A 24296-nucleotide genomic window follows, 5' to 3' on the forward strand; every position below is an offset into this window, starting at 1 on the left:
GTGACTCCTTAATTTGAACTTAAATGAAACAAAATTCATCAATGCTAGGGGGAAAGGACAATTACATCCAAAAAGACTTCCTACGCGGAGATGAAACAAATAATAATTTTGTAGCACTGCTTAGGGTGATTTTGAATCTAGGGGGAAAGGACAATTACATCCAAGAAGACTTCCTACGAGGATAGATAGCCCCTAAGCATCTGCAGCCCCTTGTGCTTAATTGTTAAAATTAATTCAATCTTAACTTTAATTCCCATCACTCTTATATGAAATGAAGAAAGGACTTTTCTCGGTTACTTTAGCACTAAGGATAGAACCTGTTCCTCATAATATCTGTCTTATATAGGAGCAAGAAAAGGGTTGGACTGCACACACACACTCACTTGAGACTTGATGTTGGGTAGAATAGGTTCATGAGGAATATTTGAAATTGTAATTAGTGTACTTGGAACAAAACCTTTCTTTGAGACTTATGTTCTTAATATTGCCATAAATCAATCTTTTGTTGCTGCTATGTCTGTTGCCTTTTGATTGAGGACAAGCAAAGATTCAAGTGTGGGGGAGTTTGATGAGTCATAGATAGTCATATTTATTGCCTTATTTAGTTTAGTTTTATTTTAGATTTGATTTAGTTTTATTGCATTTTATTTTATATTAGAATATTTTACTTCAAATTGTCTTTTGTTTTATTTTAGGAATAAATATATGGTGGAAGGTGCCTTGGAGTGAAAGAAAGAGGACTGGAGCAAATACAGCGCAAGAATACGAAGATACGGGACAAAAATATGTTCCCCCAAACTCAGAAGCTTGGCACGGCCCGTGCCAACATGTGGCACGGCCGTGCCCGTCCCCAGGATGCTCTTTTGCTGCTTTTCTTCGGGCCCAAGTTACCCTGTTGCAGCTTTACCGTTTTATCCCTTTAGTTGCTTAGTTTCTAAGTCAGATGTAAAGCTATAAATAGAGTAGCTCTCCACCATAAACAAGGAACCTTTACTTTGTTTATTTCAATTGCTATTTTAATAAAAGTCTTTATTTCCCTTTTACTTTCTTTGCAATTTACTTTACTGTTATTTTCTCTCTTCTTCCCCCATGTCTACGATGAACATGAGTGAGTAGACTTCTTTGTCTTGGGATCGTTGGATAAGTCTAATGACGTAATCCGGATCAAGCCAAGTCTTAAACCCTAATTAATTGTTACCCTAATTCCTAATCTAAATTCACCGTTTTAACATGAATTAATTATTATCAAACTGTGGAAGCGAACGCGGAGGGTTTGATAATGGTTAATTCATCATCACAGATATCAATTCATAAAGCGAACGCGGAGCTTTGATATCCGAACAAGTGAATTTAGACAAGGTTTGCGAAACATGAGAATAGTCTAGCAAACCTTGGGACACATAAAGTTTCGATCTTCAAAGGTCCCAAAGGCAATCACCCATGAGAATAGGTGTGGTTGTTGGAGGGATACACTCACTGACTTCGAGAGGAGCTGTGATATGCTAAAGAGAGACTTGTCCTTAGTAATTAGGATTAACGTTTAATTATAAGTTTAAGGCTTGCTTGTGAAAAGATTTGTTATTATGATGAACCAATGATCCCAAGGCTTTTTTATATTATTGTTATTTACCTTCAAAAACTGCACTCTCCAACTTCTTATTTCTTTCTCTTCTAATCAATTTCTAAAAGCTAATTGGATTGACAAACTCCCTAGCGGAACGATAACTCTACTTACTACTATTACTTCGATAGGCCGTGCACTTGCAGTTTGGCCCAATAAATGAGCACAAGATTAGCTCTCAAGATGGTTTAGCGCAACCTGTTGTTACCGGTATTCATAGTAGCGCTAGAATTCAGCAAGACTTGGAATTATGGCATAGAGTTAAAGAGTATGATCAAAAAGCTGGAGAAATTCCTTTTATTCCTGTTGTTTTATCTTGGTTTTTCGGGTGCCAAACATTGATTACGTTTGAACCTTTTTAACCGGTGATATCTTATTTTTTCTTGGGAAGGGAAAAAGTAAGCAAAACCCTTGAGAATCGAGGTCCGGGAGTTGTTTTCGCTACGGGAAGGTGTTAGGCACCCATAATGACTATAGTAACCTATAGGAACCGTCTTTAATTTCTACGCGCGCGCTTTATTTTTAAATGCTATTTGAAAGTATTTATTTAAACCTTAAGAGTTTCTAAGTGAAGAATTGGAGGGAGAAGAATGTTTTTGGATTTTTATTTTAGTTGAATTGAAGGAATTTTGTTCCTTGCCTACGTACCCGATTAAGGGATCAAATCCACCGTAGTTCTCTTCCAAAAAATGTTTTTGTTTTTGTTGGTTGATTTTAAGTTGGAAAATGGGATTTGAAGAATAGAAAGAGGCCTCAAGGGCATGAGATTTAGAAAAGGTGAGGTGGAATTAGTCATTTGCAAAGTATGGTCTAAGTATGATTAAGATTCATTGAGGTTTGATTAAGAAAATAGAAAAGGAAAATTCAATGGGGTTTTGGACCCCAAGGTTTATTAAGAAAATAGTTTGAGTGATATTGTTTATATTTTTTTGGAAAATGATTTTTCTAAGTATAAAGCCTAAACATTCATCTAAACATACAATCCTAAACATACATCTAAACATGCATATTCTAGCTATATACCTAAAGTGGTGTGTGTGCATGTGTCGGTGCTTGTGTCGGTGTACATTATTAGAGTCCATTGTCCTTATTACATCACACCCTAGATACATTCTATGGCCTCTTTGCCAAGAAATTAAAATTGTATAAAAGTAAAATACAAAAACTCCTAAGTATTTACATTCTAATCTTTTCATGAAATTGAGACTTAAAGTGCAAGAAATTAAAGTGAATGAGGTGATGAAGTATGGAATGCTCATGATGTATGAAACAATGAACAAATGGTTAGTAGCACAAGATATGAAGCAAGTCAAAGCTATCATAACAAAAGTAATGAAGATTATCAAAAGAAAAAAAACAAGCAAAAACAATGTGAAATAGGCCTAAAATCCCATCACCAATGCAAGACTTGAGTAGGACCTATAATCCTCACAATTCAACATACTTTCAAGGCATAAAAATCCAGGTCTTAAAATAAGGATCCAAGTGTCATTGTAAACTTTGCATTTTTATGTGAATTTAGACCTATTTGCACCATTTATTCACAAAACGAAACTTGCCAAGCAAGCAAACAATCACCACATGCACATGTCCAGTAAAAAACACATTCAAACAGTAGTAAAAAACCCCATAAAATCATCCATCACGAACCACAAACATTTATCAAGGATTGGAATTGGAATCAAGCAAATTTTCATCAATTTTTAGCACAAAATATCACAAAATGGTAAGAAAATTAACCACATTATCTTTTACCAATTTTTATTATGTAAAATTATCACAAGAACACCACAAAATTATCAAGAAAAGTGTATGAAAATTTTTGGAATTTTTAGAGACTTTTTAGACACAAACACATATAAAATTTCACAATTTTTAGCAAAAAATGGTAAACTTTTAACAAGAAAATACTACATATTTTTTAATCAAGATTTTACACATAAAAACACCAAAAAAATGTCAAGAAAATGATCAAGGATACATGAAATTTTTTAGGGATTTTATCAAAGATTCTGGACAGACAGGGGTGAAAATAGCAAAAAGATCAGTAAAACACGCAGGGAAAGGGGGGGCGCATAGCAATTAGGCATGGCAGTTGGTTACTGGGCCTTAAGAGGCCACTGGAGCGGGTTGGTCCCAAGGGAAATGGACATGGACATGGGTTAAAACCCGGTTCGGTTCATGTAGTACAGAAGAAGGAGTTTGGCTTGTTTTTTGAAACACATTTTAATTCAAGAATCCCTCTCTTAACAAACATTGCTTCAGACTTTCCCTCACTACAACAACAACACTGGTCTCAGCCTTCTTCCCCGGCGAATAAAACCTTCCGGCACGGTGGCCGGTGGTGGCACCACCGTGCCAGAGTCCCACAACTCCGCCAAACTTAAATCTTCTTACAGTTTTAAAATCCTCTTCTCATTTCCAATTCATTCCCGATAATAGATTTTCAAATCAGTCAAGCAAAATCTCTAGATCTACTCTTGCAAACGACGATTCAAAACGTTAGAGACACAACACATATTTGGTTTAAAGGATTTAGCATGGATTACCTTCAAATCGATTCTGAACTTCGAATGCTTGGTCCGATTCTGTTTCTTCTTCGTCCCTTGATACTGCTTGTTCACGATCTATTCCAATCGGAGTCCGTTCACCTTTTCTGCGTTCCAATCCGAATTAAGCTTGTTGCAGTCTCCTTCCTCTGGTTCGAATTGTTCCTGAGCTCTTCGTATCTGTTATGGCTTCGATTCTGCTTCTCTTTCCTTCACCGTTTGAATTGATTCCTCTCTGTGTGATTGCGTTGCTGTGGTGAACCTTTTCTTGTTTCTGTTACCATTGTTGTTCTTGCTGATTCGAGTTGTTGACGAAATCGCCGAAGTAGAAACTACGTTGTTGTGTTTGCGAGCTTCGGAGTTCGGATTTTATGGAACTTTGATGAACATACGGCGCAGTCAGCGGCGGTGACGGCGAAGGAACGACGGGAGACGGACGAGAATGTGAAGAGAGGGAGTGAGTTGATGGTGGCGGTGAAGGAGTGTTGATGATGGCGGTGAAGGAGTGTTGATGGCGGTTTGGAGAAGGTTGTGGTGGTTGGAGGTAGTTTGAGTGGTGGTTTAGGTTAGTTAGGGTGGGGAAAGTGGTTGTTTAGGTTGGTTAGGGTGGTTAAAGGAGGTTAGAGGAGGTAGTTATGGTGGTGGAAGTGGTGGAGGGAAGTGGTTAAAAGTTGGTTATGGTGGGAGAAAAAAAGCCACGTGATGGAAATAAAAGAGGGAAAAATGGGATTTTTTATGATTTTTTTTTGTGTAAAATGATTGAATGTGGACTTTGACCATGACCTTTGACTTATGTAGGTGATGTGGTGAGCCTTGGACCAATGAGACAATGCCATGTGTACTTGGACTTGTAACAAACTCTTAAGGACCAATAACATTTGGACACGTGGCACTTGGATTCTAACACACTTAAAAAGGGATTAAAATGCAAATAACAAAAGTGCGAGGACCAAAATGAAAATTAAAACTAAAATTGAATTGAAAAAGTGAATTGAAAATTAATGTAAAGCGAGACGATTAAAAACAACAAAGCAGATTAAAACGAATCAGAAATATTATGTGAAATGACCAAAACGCCCCTAGGGACTAAAATGACTCGAAACGACTCGAATGCAACTTTAAAATGATTTTTTAACAAGGGATTAAAGCAAGAGTCCATACAAGCGAATTAAAAGACTCAGAGACAATTTTTAGAATTTAAACAGGGTTTTAACACATGAAAAGACTAAAATGCCCCTAGGGGCAAAACTGACTCAAAATGACTTCAAATGCAATTTTTGAAATGGATTCTGACATAGAATTGAAATGAAGACTTATTCACACTATTTGAAAAGACTCAAACAAATTTTTAAAGATTGAAAGAGATTTTATCATGGGAAATGACTAAAATGCCCCTAGGGGCTAAACTGACTAAAAATGACTCAACTGATATTTTTTGAAATGAATTTTGACATGAGATTGAAACAAGGACTTACACAAACCAATTTAAAAGACTCAAACAATTTTCAAGGATTAAAATGAGTTGAATGCAAGAAATGACTAAAATACCCTTCTATGTGAATTTTGCAAATAACATTGAAATAAAATGCAGAGAAAGATGTAATTGATCAGAGACAGTTCAAATGGCTTGAAATGCAAGAAAAAAAAAGAATTGAGTTGGTATTTTTAGGTCCAAAATTAGGGTATAACAGCTGCCCCTATTTAAGTTTCTTTGTCCGGAGAGTCAAGAGGCGAAGTCTTAGAGTTGACGGGACGAAGATACTTAAATACTAACATTTGCACTGTTTTTGGACATAAAAATACGTTTTCAGATTTTCAAAAATATGAATGCCATGCAATATTTTGATTATGAATGCAAGACAAACGACTGGAGTCTATGGAACATGTCATGTCACTGGGGATTCAGGTGGTCATTGACAGGGTAGACAAACCAGGGGATAGAAACAAGGTACAAGCTGTTCTTTGGATCGAACTTGACACTTGACCGGGGAATACAAAACAAGAGATAGGCGCAAGCTGTTCTTGGGATCGAACTTGGCACTTGACCGGAAACATAGACATATAGGCAGATACAAGCTGTTCTTTGGATCGAACTTGACACTTGATTGAAAATACAAACAGATAGGTAGACACAAACTGTTCTTTGGATCGAACTGGCTGTTTGGCTGGAGACATAGACGAAAGGGTAGATACAAACGGTTCTTTGGATCGAACTCGCTTGTTGGATTATCACCACGTCATGTGGGAAGGTGCAAACTGTTCTTTTAGATCGAACTTGCCGTTTGACCGATAACAAAGCATAAGCTGGGTACAAACTGTTCTTTTAGATCGAACTTGCCGTTTGACCGATAACAAAGCATAAGCTGGGTACAAACTGTTCTTTTTAGATCGAACTTGCCGTTTGACCGATAACAAAGCATGAGCTGGGTACAAACTGTTCTTTTTAGATCGAACTTGCCGTTTGTCCGGAAGCATAGACATATAAGCAGGTACAAGTGGTTCTTTTTGGATTGAACCTTGCACTTGACCAGTCACAAGATACAAATTGAAAGTCTGGTTTAACAAGATACCAATTGCGGGTAAGTTGTCATTGACTTGATTTGAAAGTAGACATGACCATTTTTGTTGGCCCAAGAGTAAATTGAGAGTGAATTGACATTGATTTGAGTTGAAAATTGACATCGACATTGACATTGACATTAGATATTGATATTGACATTGAAATTGATATTGACATTGACATTGACATTGGATATTGACATTAACATTGACATTGACATTGACATTGAAATTGACATTGACATTGACATTGGATATTGACATTGACATTGACATTGAAATTGACATTGACATTGACATTGGATATTGACATTGACATTGGAGTTTTGACATTGACATTGAAATTGACATCGACATTGACATTGGAATTGACATTGACATTGACATTGGATATTGACATTGACAGTTGGATATGCAACATGTATGTATGGTATAGCAACATTATTGGATGTATGAGCACATAAAATGCATGATTCTGCATATATGAATGCTTGAAATGCATGATTGGTTGGCAATTTGGCAGAGAAGTTTCACAAAGGCAGACAAGACATTGGAAGATTGGGCACGTAGTGGCTCGTGCTGCAACATATTCACAGGGGAAAACCTCTTTGGAGAGACCGTCGTTGAGAGACGTATCGAAACCATGGCTGAGGGCAATAAAACTTGTAAAGGAGGGATCCTTGGAAAATTCTTGGATACAGGTCGCCGTTGCTAGGCGTGTCAGTGCTGGGTAATCATTGGATGTTCGCATTTGTGGTCAATGCTTTTAAATTCTTTCCATCTTTCATTTTCAAACCCCACTTTTGCCTGAACCGCCCTTTCGGGTTTTCGATTCACCGGGGAATAAATTCTTTTCATTGCCCCATTTTTGCCTGAATTGCCTTCATAGGTTGTCAATCAGCGGGGTGCTCATTTTTGCCTAAGCCGCCCTTTCGGGTTTTCAACTTAGCGAGCTTTTTATTTGTATTTTTTTCATTTTTTCATTTTCATTCTGTTTTTTCATTCTTGCCATTGACCACAGATCATCCCGGGGAGTAACCTGCTTGTAACATGTATTGAAATAGACATTGGCATTCATTTGTTCATGCATGTTTCATTGAAATGTACCTTATTGCTCAGGTTTGTTTTCAAAATAGACAGGAAAAGAGTTTTCAATTTTCAAAAATGTTTGTTTCAGACATTGATATTATCAATATAGAAAGAAAAATATTTTGTACATAGCATTGAAAGTAGAAAGAAAAATAGAGTTTCAAACAAATAGCACAGGCTCAAATTGATGTAGAAGAGTGAGAGTCAGCCAAAGGCATGACTCCACGGATTTACAAAGCTTGGAAAATGGTAATTTTATTGGTTGGTGATACATTGAACACGATGACCGCTACATTTCATAGAAATTTTGAATTCACAAGTACAGAAGCTTCTGATGAAGACGATCATTGACAGTTGTAGATGCCCCAAGGGGTGATGGTGATTTGCCAGATATAGTTACTTGTCTTTTATTGTCAACCTCATTTTTGCATGAACCGCCCTTTCGGGTTTTCGGCTCATCGAGGCGCTCATTCTTGCCTGAGTTGCGTACAATCTCAGCGAGCTTTTTCATATTCATTTTTTTTGTCCCTAACTTTTGCCTGGATCGCCCTTTCGGGTTTTCGATCCACCGGGAAGCGCATTTTTTCCTAGGCCGCCCTTTCGGGTTTTCGACCTACCACGCTGTTCTTTTCTTTCTAGACAAAGTATTTCTTGACTATATCGGCATTAACAGGATTTGGTAGTTCAACACCATCCATATGTGTAAGAATCAAAGCACCATCAGAGAAAGCCTTCTTGACAACATAAGGACCTTCATAGTTAGGTGTCCATTTGCCCCTTGGGTCGGGTTGCTGGCTTATCCTTCTTTTCAATACAAGTTCGCCTTCCTTGAATTCTCGCGGTCGGACTTTATTGTCAAAAGCATTCTTCATTCGCACTTGATACAACTGTCCATGAGTCATAGCATTCATACGTTTCTCTTCAATCAGATTCAATTGATCATACCGACTTTGACACCATTCAGCCTCAGTTAATTTTGCTTCCATGATCACTCGAAGAGATGGAATCTCCACTTCCAGAGGGAGAACTGCTTCCATGCCATATACCAGAGAGAAAGGAGTTGCCCCGGTTGAACTGCGCACTGTAGTACGGTAACCATGCAAGGCAAAAGGTAGCATTTCATGCCAGTCTTTGTAGGTAGTGACCATCTTCTGAACAATCTTCTTGATGTTTTTGTTAGCGGCCTCAACTGCGCCATTCATCTGAGGTCTATAAGGAGAAGAGTTGTGATGTTCAATTTTGAATTCTTCACATAAAGCTTGCATCATGCTATTGTTCAGATTGGAACCATTGTCAGTGATGATCTTGTTGGGAACGCCATATCGACAGATGATGTTATTCTTGATAAATTTGACAACCACTTGCTTGGTCACATTAGCATAGGAGGCAGCTTCAACCCACTTGGTGAAATAGTCAATTGCCACTAAGATGAAACGATGTCCGTTGGAAGCCTTTGGTTCAATTCTTCCGATCATGTCAATGCCCCACATAGAGAAAGGCCATGGGGAAGAGATAACATTGAGAGCATGTGGAGGCACATGAATCTTGTCAGCATAAATTTGACATTTGTGGCATCTCTTGGCATGTTTGTGGCAATCACGTTCCATAGTTATCCAGTAATAGCCGGCTCTTAACAGCTTTCTAGACATGGTGTGACCTGAAGCGTGGGTCCCAAAAGTACCGTCATGTACATCATGCATCAACTTCTCAGCTTCTTGTTTATCAACACATCTCAATAAGACCATATCATAGTTCCTCTTGTATAGGATTTCTCCGTCCAGAAGGAATTTGCTAGCCCATCGTCTCAAGGTCTTTTTATCTCTGTTGGAAGCACCAGGTGGATATTCACGATTCTGCAAGAATTGTTTGATGTTGTAATACCAAGGCCTTTTATCATTCACAACCTTATCAGCTTGATCTGGCATATTTTCAATAGTAAACACATGAGCGGGTCTATCAAGACGTTGTACTTTGATTACGGGCACGTCATTCCAGTGGTTGACACGAAACATGGAAGACAAAGTAGCAAGAGCATCAGCCATCTGATTTTCATCCCGAGGGATGTGGTGCAGCTCAACCTTGGTAAAGTATGTCAACAGACGTCTTGCATAGTCACGGTATGGGATCAACTTCTCATGATGAGTCTCCCATTCACCTTTTATCTGATTAATAACAAGTGCAGAATCTCCATAGATGTCAAGGTGTTTGATTCTCAGGTCAAGGGCTTCTTCAATGCCCAGGATGCATGCTTCATATTCAGCTATGTTGTTTGTGCATTCAAAAGTTATTCGAGCGGTGAAAGGAATGTGGTGCCCCTGTGGTGTTACAATGATGGCTCCAATTCCTTTACCATAAGCATTAACAGCACCATCAAACACCAATCCCCATTTGCTATTGGGATCTGGCCCTTCATTGATCAGTGGTTCTTCACAGTCTTTTGCTTTCAGATACATAATCTCTTCATCAGGGAAATCAAACTTAATTGGCTGGTAATCATCAAGAGGTTGACAAGCAAGACGCTCAGCAAGGACACTTCCTTTGATTGCTTTCTGAGCTTTGTACACAATATCATATTCAGACAACAACATTTGCCAACGTGCAATCTTTCCAGTAACAGCAGGCTTCTCAAAGATGTACTTGATTGGATCCATTCGGGAGATCAACCAAGTTGTATGATTCACCATATAATGACGCAGGCGTTTGGCAGCCCAAGCTAAAGCACAACAAGTCTTTTCAAGCATTGTATACCGAGTCTCACAGTCGGTGAATTTCTTGCTCAGATAGTAGATAGCATGTTCTTTCTTACCAGTCTCGTCTTGCTGACCGAGAACACAGCCCACTGAATCATCTAACACTGACAGATACATAATCAAAGGCCTTCCTTCCACCGGCGGGACAAGGATAGGTGGCTCCAACAGGTATTCTTTGATGCTATAGAAAGCTTCCTGACATTCATCATTCCATACAACAGGCTGATTCTTTCTGAGCAATTTGAAAATTGGTCCACAGGTAGTAGTCATGTGAGATATGAATCTTGAAATGTAATTCAGACGTCCGAGGAAACCTCTGACTTGCTTCTCAGTTTGAGGGGCCGGCATCTCTCTGATGGCTCGGACTTTGTCGGGATCAACTTCAATGCCTCTTTGACTGACAATGAAGCCTAGCAACTTTCCAGATCTTACACCAAATGTACACTTGTTAGGATTCAACCGCATCTTGTACTTTCTCAATCTTTCAAACATCTTTTTCAAATACACAACATGCTGCTCTTCATCACTTGACTTCACAATCATATCATCAACATATACTTCAACCTCTTTGTGAATCATGTCATGAAACAGAGTGGTCATACCCCTTTGATAGGTAGCACCAGCGTTTATCAAGCCGAACGGCATCACTTTGTAACAGAACGTTCCCCACGGAGTGATGAAGGACGTCTTTTCTCTATCTTCATGAGACATTCGTATCTGATTATAACCAGAGAAACCATCCATGAAGGAGAACACTTTGGATTGAGCAGTACTGTCAACAAGCACATCAATATGAGGCAATGGGAAGTTATCTTTTGGACTGGCTTTGTTCAGGTCTCTGTAATCAACACACATTCGAACTTTCCCATCTTTCTTTGGTACTGGTACGATGTTGGCAATCCACTCAGGGTATTCAGCTGTCATGAGGAAACCTGCATCAATTTGCTTCTGTACTTCAGCCTTGATCTTAAGAGCCATGTCTGGACGAGACCTTCTCAATTTCTGTTTGACAGGAGGACATTCAGGTCTTGTCGGTATCCGATGTTCCACAATCTTGGGATCTAGTCCCGGCATATCTTCATAAGACCATGCAAAGACATCTGGATAATCATGGAGAAGCTGAATGATCTTCCTTTTCACCTCTGGCTCAAGTGCAGCACCGATCTTGATCTCTCGCTTGTTCTCTTCAGTACCCAGGTTGATAAGCTCAATCTCTTCCTGATGAGGCTGAATGGCTCTCCTTTCTTGCTCAAGCAGTCGAGTGATCTCATACGGTATCTCTTCATCATCATCCTCATCTTCAGCTTCATATACAGGGAATTCAAAATTTGGATGAACCATAGGGTCACTGTGTTCAACGGGTTTATTATGGTTCAATCTGCATAATATGATTGGGATGATTTTAGAAAAATGTTTTTATGCAGATTTTTGAAATTAATAAGAAAATACAGATGTTTTGGTTTTTTCTGGCATTACCATTATTTCCAAGAAAAAGGCACTAAAAAGTAAAAAAACAAAGAGTCGTGAGAAAAACGACAACTTTTATTGAAAACGGCAATGCCGAAACAAACACGCCCTTACAATGATATCACTTTCGCCTTGGGCAGAGCGAAAGGATTGTTATTTTGAAAACAAAAACATGAGCAACAAAACACATTACATGGAAGCATGCATGACTAAAGGAACATCAATGGCTTCCCAATTCCTCACAATGCCTCCTGGTATAACAAATGCAGGCACGTAACCACCTTCAGCAGCATCTTCAGTAATAGCATTGATGAACCCAGCACTGTAGAAAGTTCCCTTTGAAACACCAGAGGTTGGGGAGAATCCAAGGCCCTCTTTACGCTTGTTTTCCAAGATCTGAATCACCTTACCCCAGCCAGCAGCTTGCCCTGCTTGGACAGCCTTCTGGGCATCTTTCAGTGAAGCCATGCTAGCACCGGCCCTCCGGGGTTCTGCACCCTCAACAGTCAAGCCTTGAAACGACGTCCCTTCAGCGGACCCTGCTTCAACACAAGAGAACGATGATACCTGGCTAACTAGATATGCCTCTTCACCATGCACAGTGACAATCTTACCATTCCTCATGAATTTGAGCTTCTGATGCAAAGTGGAAGTTACCGCTCCAGCGTCATGGATCCACGGTCTTCCGAGGAGACAGGTCTAAGAGGCATTGATATCCATGACTTGGAAAGTTATTTGAAATGTCTCGGGACCAATGGTAATTGGCAAGTCTACCTCCCCGAGAACATCCTTGCGTGATCCGTCGAAAGCCTTAACCAGATAGCTACTCCCCCTCAAGGAGATTCCATGATGGCTCAATTGTCTTAATGTGGACTCAGGCATTACATTCAACGACGATCCGGTGTCCACCAAAACGTTAGATATCATATCAGACCCACAGTGTACCGAGATATGTAGAGCCAGGTTGTGGTGTTTTCCTGCTTCGGGGAGCTCATCATCACCAAACCCCAAGTTGTTGCAGGCAGTGATGTTACCCACTATACCGTCAAACTGATCCACAGAGACTTCGTGATCAACGTAAGCTTGCTCAAGTATCTTCATCAACACCTTCCTGTGAGCTTCTGAGCTCATGAGCAGAGGCAAGATGGATATCTTTGATGGGGTTTGTAACAGTTGGTCAACAATCTTATAGTCACTTTTCTTGATAAGCCTCAGGATTTCGTCCAGATTGGACTCTTCAATAGATTGGCCTGCTGGGCCGGGGTTCCTGTCAACAGGAGGAACAACTGGTGGAGTTACCGTGGCAATGGGTGTAACTACCTTCTTTTGAAACAAGGGTGGACGGACCTTTCCGCTTCTCAGAGTTGTAACTTCACCGGCAACATTGTCAACTGTAGCTGGGGATACCAGAGGCACTTCTACTCCATTCTCAATCATGGTTGCACTGTACTTGTAAGGAATTGCTTTGGTAGAGGTATAAGATACCGGACCAGGTAACCTGATCACCAAAGGCTCAACATTCTTTGTGCTTTCAACAGGAGAGTCATGGAATACTGGCACAATCACACATACATCACTGACGATCAAGTATTTGTCATCCATCAGACTCTGGACATCATTTTGCACAACACAACAGCCCATAGGATTCCGAAGACATTCTGAACAGGAAGCATGGTCATGTTTGAACAGAGAAGCCTGGCAAAGTTTGACATGTAATGGCACCAAGGGAGTAACAACATTGCGGACATCCAGCATGGGGTCCTCTTGAGGAACGGGAACCCTTTCAAAGGCCTCAATCATGTTAACAGCAGCATGGTTTGGAAGCGGATTGTCAAGGACATGGGGAACACTGTTCTCAAAAGTCAACCGTCCCTTTTCTATCAGATCCTTCACAATATATTTCAGAGCAAAGCAGCCTTCAACATCATGGCCTTGAGCACCCTGATGGAATTCACATGTTAGATCCTGTCGGAACCTGGGAGGTAATGGATTAGGCGGAGGCTTGCCTGGTCTGGTGACGCAGTGTCCCTTAGCAAGTAGAGTTGGGAGCAGCTCACCATACCGCATTGGTATTTGTGGAAAGGAAGGTTTGGGTCGGGGACCCTGTTGTTGCTGCCGTTGCTGTTGAGCAGGAGGTTGTTGTTGTACTTGCTGAGGAATGGCATTGACGGGCATTGGTGGTTGACCCGGTGGTAGAGGATATTGCTGATAAAATGGTGGGAAGAAAGGGTGTTGAGAGTATTGCATGTAGTGATAAGGCGGAGGTAGTTGTGTAGCGGCTGCAGATGGGTTACCAGATACCATCCCTACGTCAGATTCTTTCCTCTTATGGTGACCATTACCGTACTTCTTTGGTGCACTGGTTGAAGATTCGCCCTTTTCAAGAACAATGATACCCTCTCTGACAGCCTCCTCTAGACGAGTTCCCATAGTGACCATATCAGAGAAGTTGTTTGGAGCAGAGACTATCATTCTCTCCTTATATTCCTTCTTCAGGGTCTTCAGGAATGTCTGTGTTAATTCTTCCTCATCAAGTCGAGGAGAAACACGGGCAGCTGCCCCTCTCCATCTCTGAGCATACTCACGGAAGGTTTCATCTGATCTCTGAGACAGAGCCTTAAGGGAGTCCCTATTCGGCTTCAGACGGGTATAAAATTCATAATGACTTTCAAAAGCAGTAGCGAGTTCCTCAAAAGTATGGATGTTGTCTTTGCTCAAACTAGTGTACCAATCTGCTGCATCATCTGTCAAGCTACTCTGAAAGCAGTGGATCATCAGTGCATCATTATCTGCGTAGTTAGCCATCTTTCGGACATACCGGATAACATGGTTGTGGGGACAAGAAGTTCCATTGTATTTGTCAAATTCTGGCTCTTTGAATTTCTTAGGAATCTCAAATCGGGATACCAAGCATAGATCACGAGCCTTAGCAGGAGCACCGTTGTTTCCCCGGCTAGCCTTGACGTCACGGAGTTCTCCAGCCAACTCCCTTAACTGTCTTTTCATAGCTTCCATTGCGGGATCTTGTCGACGCGGAATATCGACATCAATCACCTGTTGCACAGTGTGTACAATAGGGTCGGTGACGACAGTAGTTACCTGAGGCATAGCAGTGGACACAGGAATCTGTCCTTGACCAGCAAAACCAGCAGCAGTATTAGGAGGGTAGTAAGCTGAGAGGCCATAAGGACGGCCGTTGGGCATAACAAAACGAGCATCAGTAGCCACAGTAGATAGTGGGATAGACGGAATTGCTTCAGTAGAAACTGGGACAGATGTGGCTGGTTGTTCTTGTGCAGCCATCATAGCGGACATAGCGTCATGAGCCTTAGCCAAGTCTTCTTTCATAGCAGCTAATTCGGCACGGAGCTGAGCATTTTCTTCTTCAAAGTTAGCCATAATTCTTCTCTTGTGAAATCTTGTTTGATGAACTCTGTCTGGTTTATAAACTTTGCGAACACGAGCCACTTTTTAGACTGCGGCGGACAAAACCAGGAGGCAATGAGCACGAGAGAAGTTTTTTGTGACCAATGAATGCATATGATGCATGAAATGTGTTGATGCATATGCGAAAAGACTCTTTTTTGTTTTGTCAGAAGACTTGTCAAAGTGGTTGTGAACATCACGGAGAAACACGGTTTTATTTGAAGATCTTAAAAACTAGAAGTTTAGTTGAGATGGTATCACTTGGTGTTCACATCCATGATGTTCAAAAGATGACTTGTCTAAATCCTCCGATAAATGCATGGAAAAAAGTTTATGCATGAATGCATGATTATGTTCAAGTTCGGAGAAAACATGGTGGGTTGAAGTTCAAAGTCGAGGAGTCATGGGTGGACACGGTGTCCGGTGAAACTAGGGCTTTAGGATAATAATAACCGGGTTCTAAAAAGGTTCCCAAGTTGCAACCTTTCCGACGTATATCACGGTGTCACGAGACAAACACTCGCTCCATGATTATCCGTGGAAGGTCTAACTTGAGTGTAGTATCGCGTGACGACTAAAAATCGAGACAACACTCGGTTTAGCCTCCGCACTACGTCCTAGAAAATGGCCATGGATGGGTTTGGTTATCTACGGTTCATAGCGTCATAGAACAATTAGAAGTAAGTGCCTAAACGCGACAACACGCGCCGACAACATCACCCCCAAAATGCCTCAGCTATGTGGGATTGATCGCATAATCCAAAACACGAGGCAACCCCCGGAATGAATTGTCGATTATATCCCTCCTAAATCCTAAGTTCACTCAGCCCGGGTGCAGGACTTTTGATATTCTCACCCCACACGTTTGCAAGAATTTAAACATTTATTCACATAGGAAAGCAAGTAAAAGAAGCAAGTAAAAATACAAGCGCAAGCGTGGAAATAAAGACTAGGCGTAACTCTCGAATCTCCCCAGTGAAGTCGCCAGCTGTTTTATCTTGGTTTTTCGGGTGCCAAACATTGATTACGTTTGAACCTTTTTAACCGGTGATATCTTATTTTTTCTTGGGAAGGGAAAAAGTAAGCAAAACCCTTGAGAATCGAGGTCCGGGAGTTGTTTTCGCTACGGGAAGGTGTTAGGCACCCATAATGACTATAGTAACCTATAGGAACCGTCTTTAATTTCTACGCGCGCGCTTTATTTTTAAATGCTATTTGAAAGTATTTATTTAAACCTTAAGAGTTTCTAAGTGAAGAATTGGAGGGAGAAGAATGTTTTTGGATTTTTATTTTAGTTGAATTGAAGGAATTTTGTTCCTTGCCTACGTACCCGATTAAGGGATCAAATCCACCGTAGTTCTCTTCCAAAAAATGTTTTTGTTTTTGTTGGTTGATTTTAAGTTGGAAAATGGGATTTGAAAAATAGAAAGAGGCCTCAAGGGCATGAGATTTAGAAAAGGTGAGGTGGAATTAGTCATTTGCAAAGTATGGTCTAAGTATGATTAAGATTCATTGAGGTTTGATTAAGAAAATAGAAAAGGAAAATTCAATGGGGTTTTGGACCCCAAGGTTTATTAAGAAAATAGTTTGAGTGATATTGTTTATATTTTTTTGGAAAATGATTTTTCTAAGTATAAAGCCTAAACATTCATCTAAACATACAATCCTAAACATACATCTAAACATGCATATTCTAGCTATATACCTAAAGTGGTGTGTGTGCATGTGTCGGTGCTTGTGTCGGTGTACATTATTAGAGTCCATTGTCCTTATTACATCACACCCTAGATACATTCTATGGCCTCTTTGCCAAGAAATTAAAATTGTATAAAAGTAAAATACAAAAACTCCTAAGTATTTACATTCTAATCTTTGCATGAAATTGAGACTTAAAGTGCAAGAAATTAAAGTGAATGAGGTGATGAAGTATGGAATGCTCATGATGTATGAAACAATGAACAAATGGTTAGTAGCACAAGATATGAAGCAAGTCAAAGCTATCATAACAAAAGTAATGAAGATTATCAAAAGAAAAAAAACAAGCAAAAACAATGTGAAATAGGCCTAAAATCCCATCACCAATGCAAGACTTGAGTAGGACCTATAATCCTCACAATTCAACATACTTTCAAGGCATAAAAATCCAGGTCTTAAAATAAGGATCCAAGTGTCATTGTAAACTTTGCATTTTTATGTGAATTTAGACCTATTTGCACCATTTATTCACAAAACGAAACTTGCCAAGCAAGCAAACAATCACCACATGCACATGTCCAGTAAAAAACACATTCAAACAGTAGTAAAAAACCCCATAAAATCATCCATCACGAACCACAAACATTTATCAAGGATTGGAATTGGAATCAAGCAAATTTTCATCAATTTTTAGCACAAAATATCACAAAATGGTAAGAAAATTAACCACATTATCTTTTACCAATTTTTATTATGTAAAATTATCACAAGAACACCACAAAATTATCAAGAAAAGTGTATGAAAATTTTTGGAATTTTTAGAGACTTTTTAGACACAAACACATATAAAATTTCACAATTTTTAGCAAAAAATGGTAAACTTTTAACAAGAAAATACTACATATTTTTTAATCAAGATTTAACACATAAAAACACCAAAAAAAAGTCAAGAAAATGATCAAGGATACATGAAATTTTTTAGGGATTTTATCAAAGATTCTGGACAGACAGGGGTGAAAATAGCAAAAAGATCAGTAAAACACGCAGGGAAAGGGGGGGGCGCATAGCAATTAGGCATGGCAGTTGGTTACTGGGCCTTAAGAGGCCACTGGAGCGGGTTGGCCCCAAGGGAAATGGACATGGACATGGGTTAAAACCCGGTTCGGTTCATGTAGTACAGAAGAAGGAGTTTGGCTTGTTTTTTGAAACACATTTTAATTCAAGAATCCCTCTCTTAACAAACATTGCTTCAGACTTTCCCTCACTACAACAACAACACTGGTCTCAGCCTTCTTCCCCGGCGAATAAAACCTTCCGGCACGGTGGCCGGTGGTGGCACCACCGTGCCAGAGTCCCACAACTCCGCCAAACTTAAATCTTCTTACAGTTTTAAAATCCTTTTCTCATTTCCAATTCATTCCGATAATAGATTTTCAAATCAGTCAAGCAAAATCTCTAGATCTACTCTTGCAAACGACGATTCAAAACGTTAGAGACACAACACATATTTGGTTTAAAGGATTTAGCATGGATTACCTTCAAATCGATTCTGAACTTCGAATGCTTGGTCCGATTCTGTTTCTTCTTCGTCCCTTGATACTGCTTGTTCACGATCTATTCCAATCGGAGTCCGTTCACCTTTTCTGCGTTCCAATCCGAATTAAGCTTGTTGCAGTCTCCTTCCTCTGGTTCGAATTGTTCCTGAGCTCTTCGTATCTGTTATGGCTTCGATTCTGCTTCTCTTTCCTTCACCGTTTGAATTGATTCCTCTCTGTGTGATTGCGTTGCTGTGGTGAACCTTTTCTTGTTTCTGTTACCATTGTTGTTCTTGCTGATTCGAGTTGTTGACGAAATCGCCGAAGTAGAAACTACGTTGTTGTGTTTGCGAGCTTCGGAGTTCGGATTTTATGGAACTTTGATGAACATACGGCGCAGTCAGCGGCGGTGACGGCGAAGGAACGACGGGAGACGGACGAGAATGTGAAGAGAGGGAGTGAGTTGATGGTGGCGGTGAAGGAGTGTTGATGATGGCGGTGAAGGAGTGTTGATGGCGGTTTGGAGAAGGTTGTGGTGGTTGGAGGTAGTTTGAGTGGTGGTTTAGGTTAGTTAGGGTGGGGAAAGTGGTTGTTTAGGTTGGTTAGGGTGGTTAAAGGAGGTTAGAGGAGGTAGTTATGGTGGTGGAAGTGGTGGAGGGAAGTGGTTAAAAGTTGGTTATGGTGGGAGAAAAAAAGCCACGTGATGGAAATAAAAGAGGGAAAAATGGGATTTTTTATGATTTTTTTTTGTGTAAAATGATTGAATGTGGACTTTGACCATGACCTTTGACTTATATAGGTGATGTGGTGAGCCTTGGACCAATGAGACAATGCCATGTGTACTTGGACTTGTAACAAACTCTTAAGGACCAATAACATTTGGACACGTGGCACTTGGATTCTAACACACTTAAAAAGGGATTAAAATGCAAATAACAAAAGTGCGAGGACCAAAATGAAAATTAAAACTAAAATTGAATTGAAAAAGTGAATTGAAAATTAATGTAAAGCGAGACGATTAAAAACAACAAAGCAGATTAAAACGAATCAGAAATATTATGTGAAATGACCAAAACGCCCCTAGGGACTAAAATGACTCGAAACGACTCGAATGCAACTTTAAAATGATTTTTTAACAAGGGATTAAAGCAAGAGTCCATACAAGCGAATTAAAAGACTCAGAGACAATTTTTAGAATTTAAACAGGGTTTTAACACATGAAAAGACTAAAATGCCCCTAGGGGCAAAACTGACTCAAAATGACTTCAAATGCAATTTTTGAAATGGATTCTGACATAGAATTGAAATGAAGACTTATTCACACTATTTGAAAAGACTCAAACAAATTTTTAAAGATTGAAAGAGATTTTATCATGGGAAATGACTAAAATGCCCCTAGGGGCTAAACTGACTAAAAATGACTCAACTGATATTTTTTGAAATGAATTTTGACATGAGATTGAAACAAGGACTTACACAAACCAATTTAAAAGACTCAAACAATTTTCAAGGATTAAAATGAGTTGAATGCAAGAAATGACTAAAATACCCTTCTATGTGAATTTTGCAAATAACATTGAAATAAAATGCAGAGAAAGATGTAATTGATCAGAGACAGTTCAAATGGCTTGAAATGCAAGAAAAAAAAAGAATTGAGTTGGTATTTTTAGGTCCAAAATTAGGGTATAACACCTGTGTTAACAAGGAAGCAGAAGCAGCACCTATAAAAGACCACTATTGGTAAGCCTTACAAAACTTGTTCTACGGGTGATAACTCTACTTCTGATAAATGATAGTTATGTATTGGAATGTCTGTGGTTTTGGCAATTCGGACACCAAAGTTGCCTTGAAAAATCTATATGTATCTCATAAACCTATCTTTCTTTTCTTGGTTGAACCTATGATTAGTTTTTCTCATGTTCCTTCTTGGTATTGGCATGGTATTGGAGTTGCTAAGAGTTGTGTGAATGATAGAGGACATTTGTTACCAAACTTATGGGATTTTTGGGGAGATGAGGTGAATGTTATTGTTATTTTTGTCCCTAATCAATGCATTGCTATTGAAGTTACTTGGCAGCAGTCATCAGTTTATATTGTGGCGGTTTATGCTAATACTTCTTATTTAAATCGTCGGCAATTGTGGGCTGATCTTACAAATTTACAAGGGTGTTTCCAAGGTCCTTGGTTGTTCATTGGGGATTTTAACGATGTTATGGGTCCTCATGAAAAGAGGGGACGTTGGCCTCCATCTTCTGTTTCTTGTTTAGATTTTGGTAATTGGTCGAATGTTAATTTATTAACTCATCTTCCTACTTCTGAACCCTTGTTAACTTGGTCTAATGGTCGCTTTAGAACAGTTAATGTGGCTCTTAGACTTGACAGGTTGATTTGCAATGAGGAGTGGCTTGCGTTATGGCGCATCACTTGTTGTTGTGCTCTTGTTCGTCATCAGTTAGGTCATCATCCGCTTTTACTTTCTGCAGATGTGTCTACGAGGTGCTGGTATGGTCCGTTTACAAGTTAAATTGCATAATTTAAAAAATGTTTTCAAACAATGGAACCGCGCAATTATTGGGGATGTTGATAGGCAGGTCCTTTTGGCTTTAGATTAAGTGGCTCGTATTCAACAGATTATTGACTCAGATGGTTTCACAGATGATCTTTATTTGCAGGATCTTGAGGCGCAGTTGATTTTGACAAAGGCTTTGAACTGTCAAGATTAACTTTGGAAGGAGAAGGATCGTACTCAAAGTTTTATTCATGGCGACAGAAATACTTCTTATTTCCATAGACTGGACAAAATTAAAGCAGCTTCAAAAAAAAAATACTCTGCTTTATGATGGTGATACTGATATATCTAATGCTAACGATATTGAGACTCATATTCTTAATTATTTTCAGGGAATTTTTAGTGTGGACAAAGTTTGCATTGCTAATGATCTTGTGGTTCGCACTATTCCTTCGATGGTCACAGAAGATGAGAATAATATGCTTATTCGCCTCCCTTTAAGTGAGGAAATTAAGTATGCGGTGTTTGATCTGAATGGGGATGGTGCTCCGGGGCCAGATGGTTTTGGTGGACATTTTTATCAGACTTTTTGGGATATTGTTGGCGCAAATGTGGTGCATTCGGTGCAAGATTTTTTTCCTACATGTAACTTGGCTGAAAATATTAATTCGAATTTGCTTGTGCTTATTCCTAAAACACCATGCGCGCAAGGTATGGGGTATTTCCGTCCTACTGCTTTAGCAAATTTTCAATTTAAAATTGTTACAAATTTTTTGGCGGACAGGCTTGCTTCAGTTACCATGAGAATTGTTTCCATTGAGCAACGTGGTTTTATCCGTGACTGTAGTATTTCTGACTGCATTATTTTGGCATCTGAGACCATTAATATGTTAGATAAAAAACAATATGGTGGTAATGTGGCGTTGAAAGTTGATATTCGGAAGGCTTTTGATACTCTTGACTGGAATTTCTTGATATCTGTTTTACGTCAGTTTGGTTTCTCTTTTATATTTACTGATTGGATTTCAGCTATCCTGCATTCTGCCCATCTCTCTATTTTGGTGAATGGGAAAGCGGTGGGATTTTTTTTCCTGCTCTCATGAAGTTTGTCAAGGTGACCCTTTATCGCCTCTCCTTTTCTGTCTTGCGGAAGAGGCCCTTAGCAGAGCTTTATCTTTGGCACAGAACTCAGGAAATATTGTGCCCATGTCTTATTGTCGTGGGGTTAGTTTTCCTACACATATCATTTATGCAAATGATGTGATGATTTTTTGCTCTGGTCTCAAAAATAATATTTGTTGTCTTCTAGCAATTTTTAAGAATTATTCAGACGTGTCTGGACAACTTATTAACAACAACAAGAGCCACTTCTACACTAGAGCAATGTCTTTGGCGCGTGAACAGATGCTTAGGGAAATGTTAGGATTCGGGTCTGGTACCATTCCTTTTACTTATCTTGGATTCCCGGTGTTCAAAGGGAAACCAAAGTGTGCCTATATTCTTGCGATTACTAACAAAATTATAATGAAAATGTCAACTTGGAAAGGTACTTTGCTTTCTATCATGGGTCGTGTTCAGTTGGTTAAATCTATCATCCATGGTATGTTGGTTTACTCCTTTCATGTTTATATGTGGCCTAGGCGCCTTTTGCATGACTTAGATAAGTGGATTAAAAAATTTATTTGGAGTGGGATGTTAACACAAGGAAGTTATGTACGGTATCTTGGAAGGTTATGTGTCTCCCTTGGAAGGCGGGTGGTCTTGATCTCAAGCCTATGCGACTTGTTAATGAAGCTCTCATGTTACAGTTAGCTTGGAAATTGATTTCAGAGGACTCGCAATGGTCACTTTTATTGAGGTCCCGTTATTTTTCTAAAGGACAACCAATTCAACATTATTTTAAATCCTCTATTTGGTGTGGTATCAAACCTCAAATTGCTACTGTTATTGCTAATTCTCTTTGGGTGGTGGGTACTGGTGAGAAGATTCAGTTCTGGATAGACAACTGGCTTGGTGAACCTTTGGTGGATATTTTGCAGATTGATCCCACGGTTCATATTAATTTTAATGGTTTGTTATCTGATGTTATTACTAATGGTGTATGGAACATCCCTATTGAGGTGAGTTGGTTCCTGTTGTTGCTTCCTGTTTGGCTTCTATTTTGTTACCATCTTCTGCTCTTCCGGACTTGCTCTCTTGGCCCTATGCACCGAATGGTAAGATGACTACAAAGCTGGCTTTCTCTTTTCTTAGGCCGCAGGCACCTACCTTGCCTTGGGCATCTATTATTTGGAAATTTTGTATTCCACTATCTCATTCTTTCATTTTATGGCGGCTTGCTCATGGTCGTATGCCCACGGAGGAAAACCTTTGTTCCCGTGAGTGTGCAATTGTTTCGATGTGTAACTTATGTTTGAAAAATGTTGAAACATCGGATCATTTGTTTCTTAATTGTGATTTGACGGTCATGTTTTGGAATTGGCTCGGATTACAGTTGCATTTTGTTATTGACTGTTCTTCCATCCAAGCACTGCTTCATAGCATCCCTCGACTAGGTTCCTCACAAATGAATGATATGTTTGTGGCTGTTATTGTTCATTCGATTCACTCCATTTGGTGGGCTAAAAACAATCTTCGATTTCATCAAGTAGCTCTAATTTGCTTGTGGTTCAGGTGCGTGTGCATTCTTTGATTGGCTTGAGTGGCGACTTATCTATCGGTAAGTGTATTGCTGCAGATGCTCCTCTTCTTGATTTGTTTAGGGTTCCCCATCACCGTAGGTTGATTAAAGAGGTTGTGTTGGTGTGTTGGAAGGCGCCTACGACACCTTGGGTGAAGGTAAACACGGATGGATCTGTTTATGACAATCATGGTGCTTGAGGAGGTTTGTTTCAAGATCACTTAGGTACATTTTGGGAGCCTTTACCTGTAACCTGGGTAGTTGTTCTGTTTTTGATGCAGAAATGTTTGGTTACATTCTAGCTTTGGAATTTGCGGTCCAGCATGGTTGGTCAAACATTTGGTTGGAAAGTGACTTTTTAGTGCGCTTCGGGTTTTCAAAAATGTGACGTTTGTTCCTATTCTTCTTCGTAACCG

At 39.6% G+C, this 24296-nt stretch overlaps 1 protein-coding gene across 1 annotated transcript; it reads left to right on the forward strand.

The window, feature by feature from the left end:
• The first annotated feature begins 20489 nt into the window (after positions 1-20489).
• LOC146929138 (uncharacterized) lies at positions 20490-24080 on the forward strand. Its single transcript, XM_085707227.1, has 5 exons — positions 20490-21131; positions 21593-22187; positions 22306-22424; positions 22952-23320; positions 23874-24080. The coding sequence occupies exons 1-5, from the start codon at positions 20490-20492 to the stop codon at positions 24078-24080; spliced, it is 1932 nt and encodes a 643-aa protein (XP_085563353.1).
• Positions 24081-24296: the final 216 nt, after the last annotated feature.

Source organism: Medicago sativa, chromosome 4, assembly GCF_051527215.1.
Source record: "Medicago sativa cultivar Bolivia chromosome 4, Bolivia_mono, whole genome shotgun sequence".
NCBI classification, from domain to species: Eukaryota; Viridiplantae; Streptophyta; class Magnoliopsida; order Fabales; family Fabaceae; genus Medicago; species Medicago sativa.

Bases quoted from the DNA above. Each gene is read 5' to 3' on its own strand.
- LOC146929138 (XM_085707227.1), top strand. From the start codon at position 20,490: ATGTATTGGAATGTCTGTGGTTTTGGCAATTCGGACACCAAAGTTGCC. The intron at 22,188-22,305 runs GTCAGTTTGGTT...GCTCTCATGAAG, and splicing joins TTTCTTGATATCTGTTTTAC to TTTGTCAAGGTGACCCTTTA. The intron at 22,425-22,951 runs GTTAGTTTTCCT...CTCCCTTGGAAG, and splicing joins CCATGTCTTATTGTCGTGGG to GCGGGTGGTCTTGATCTCAA.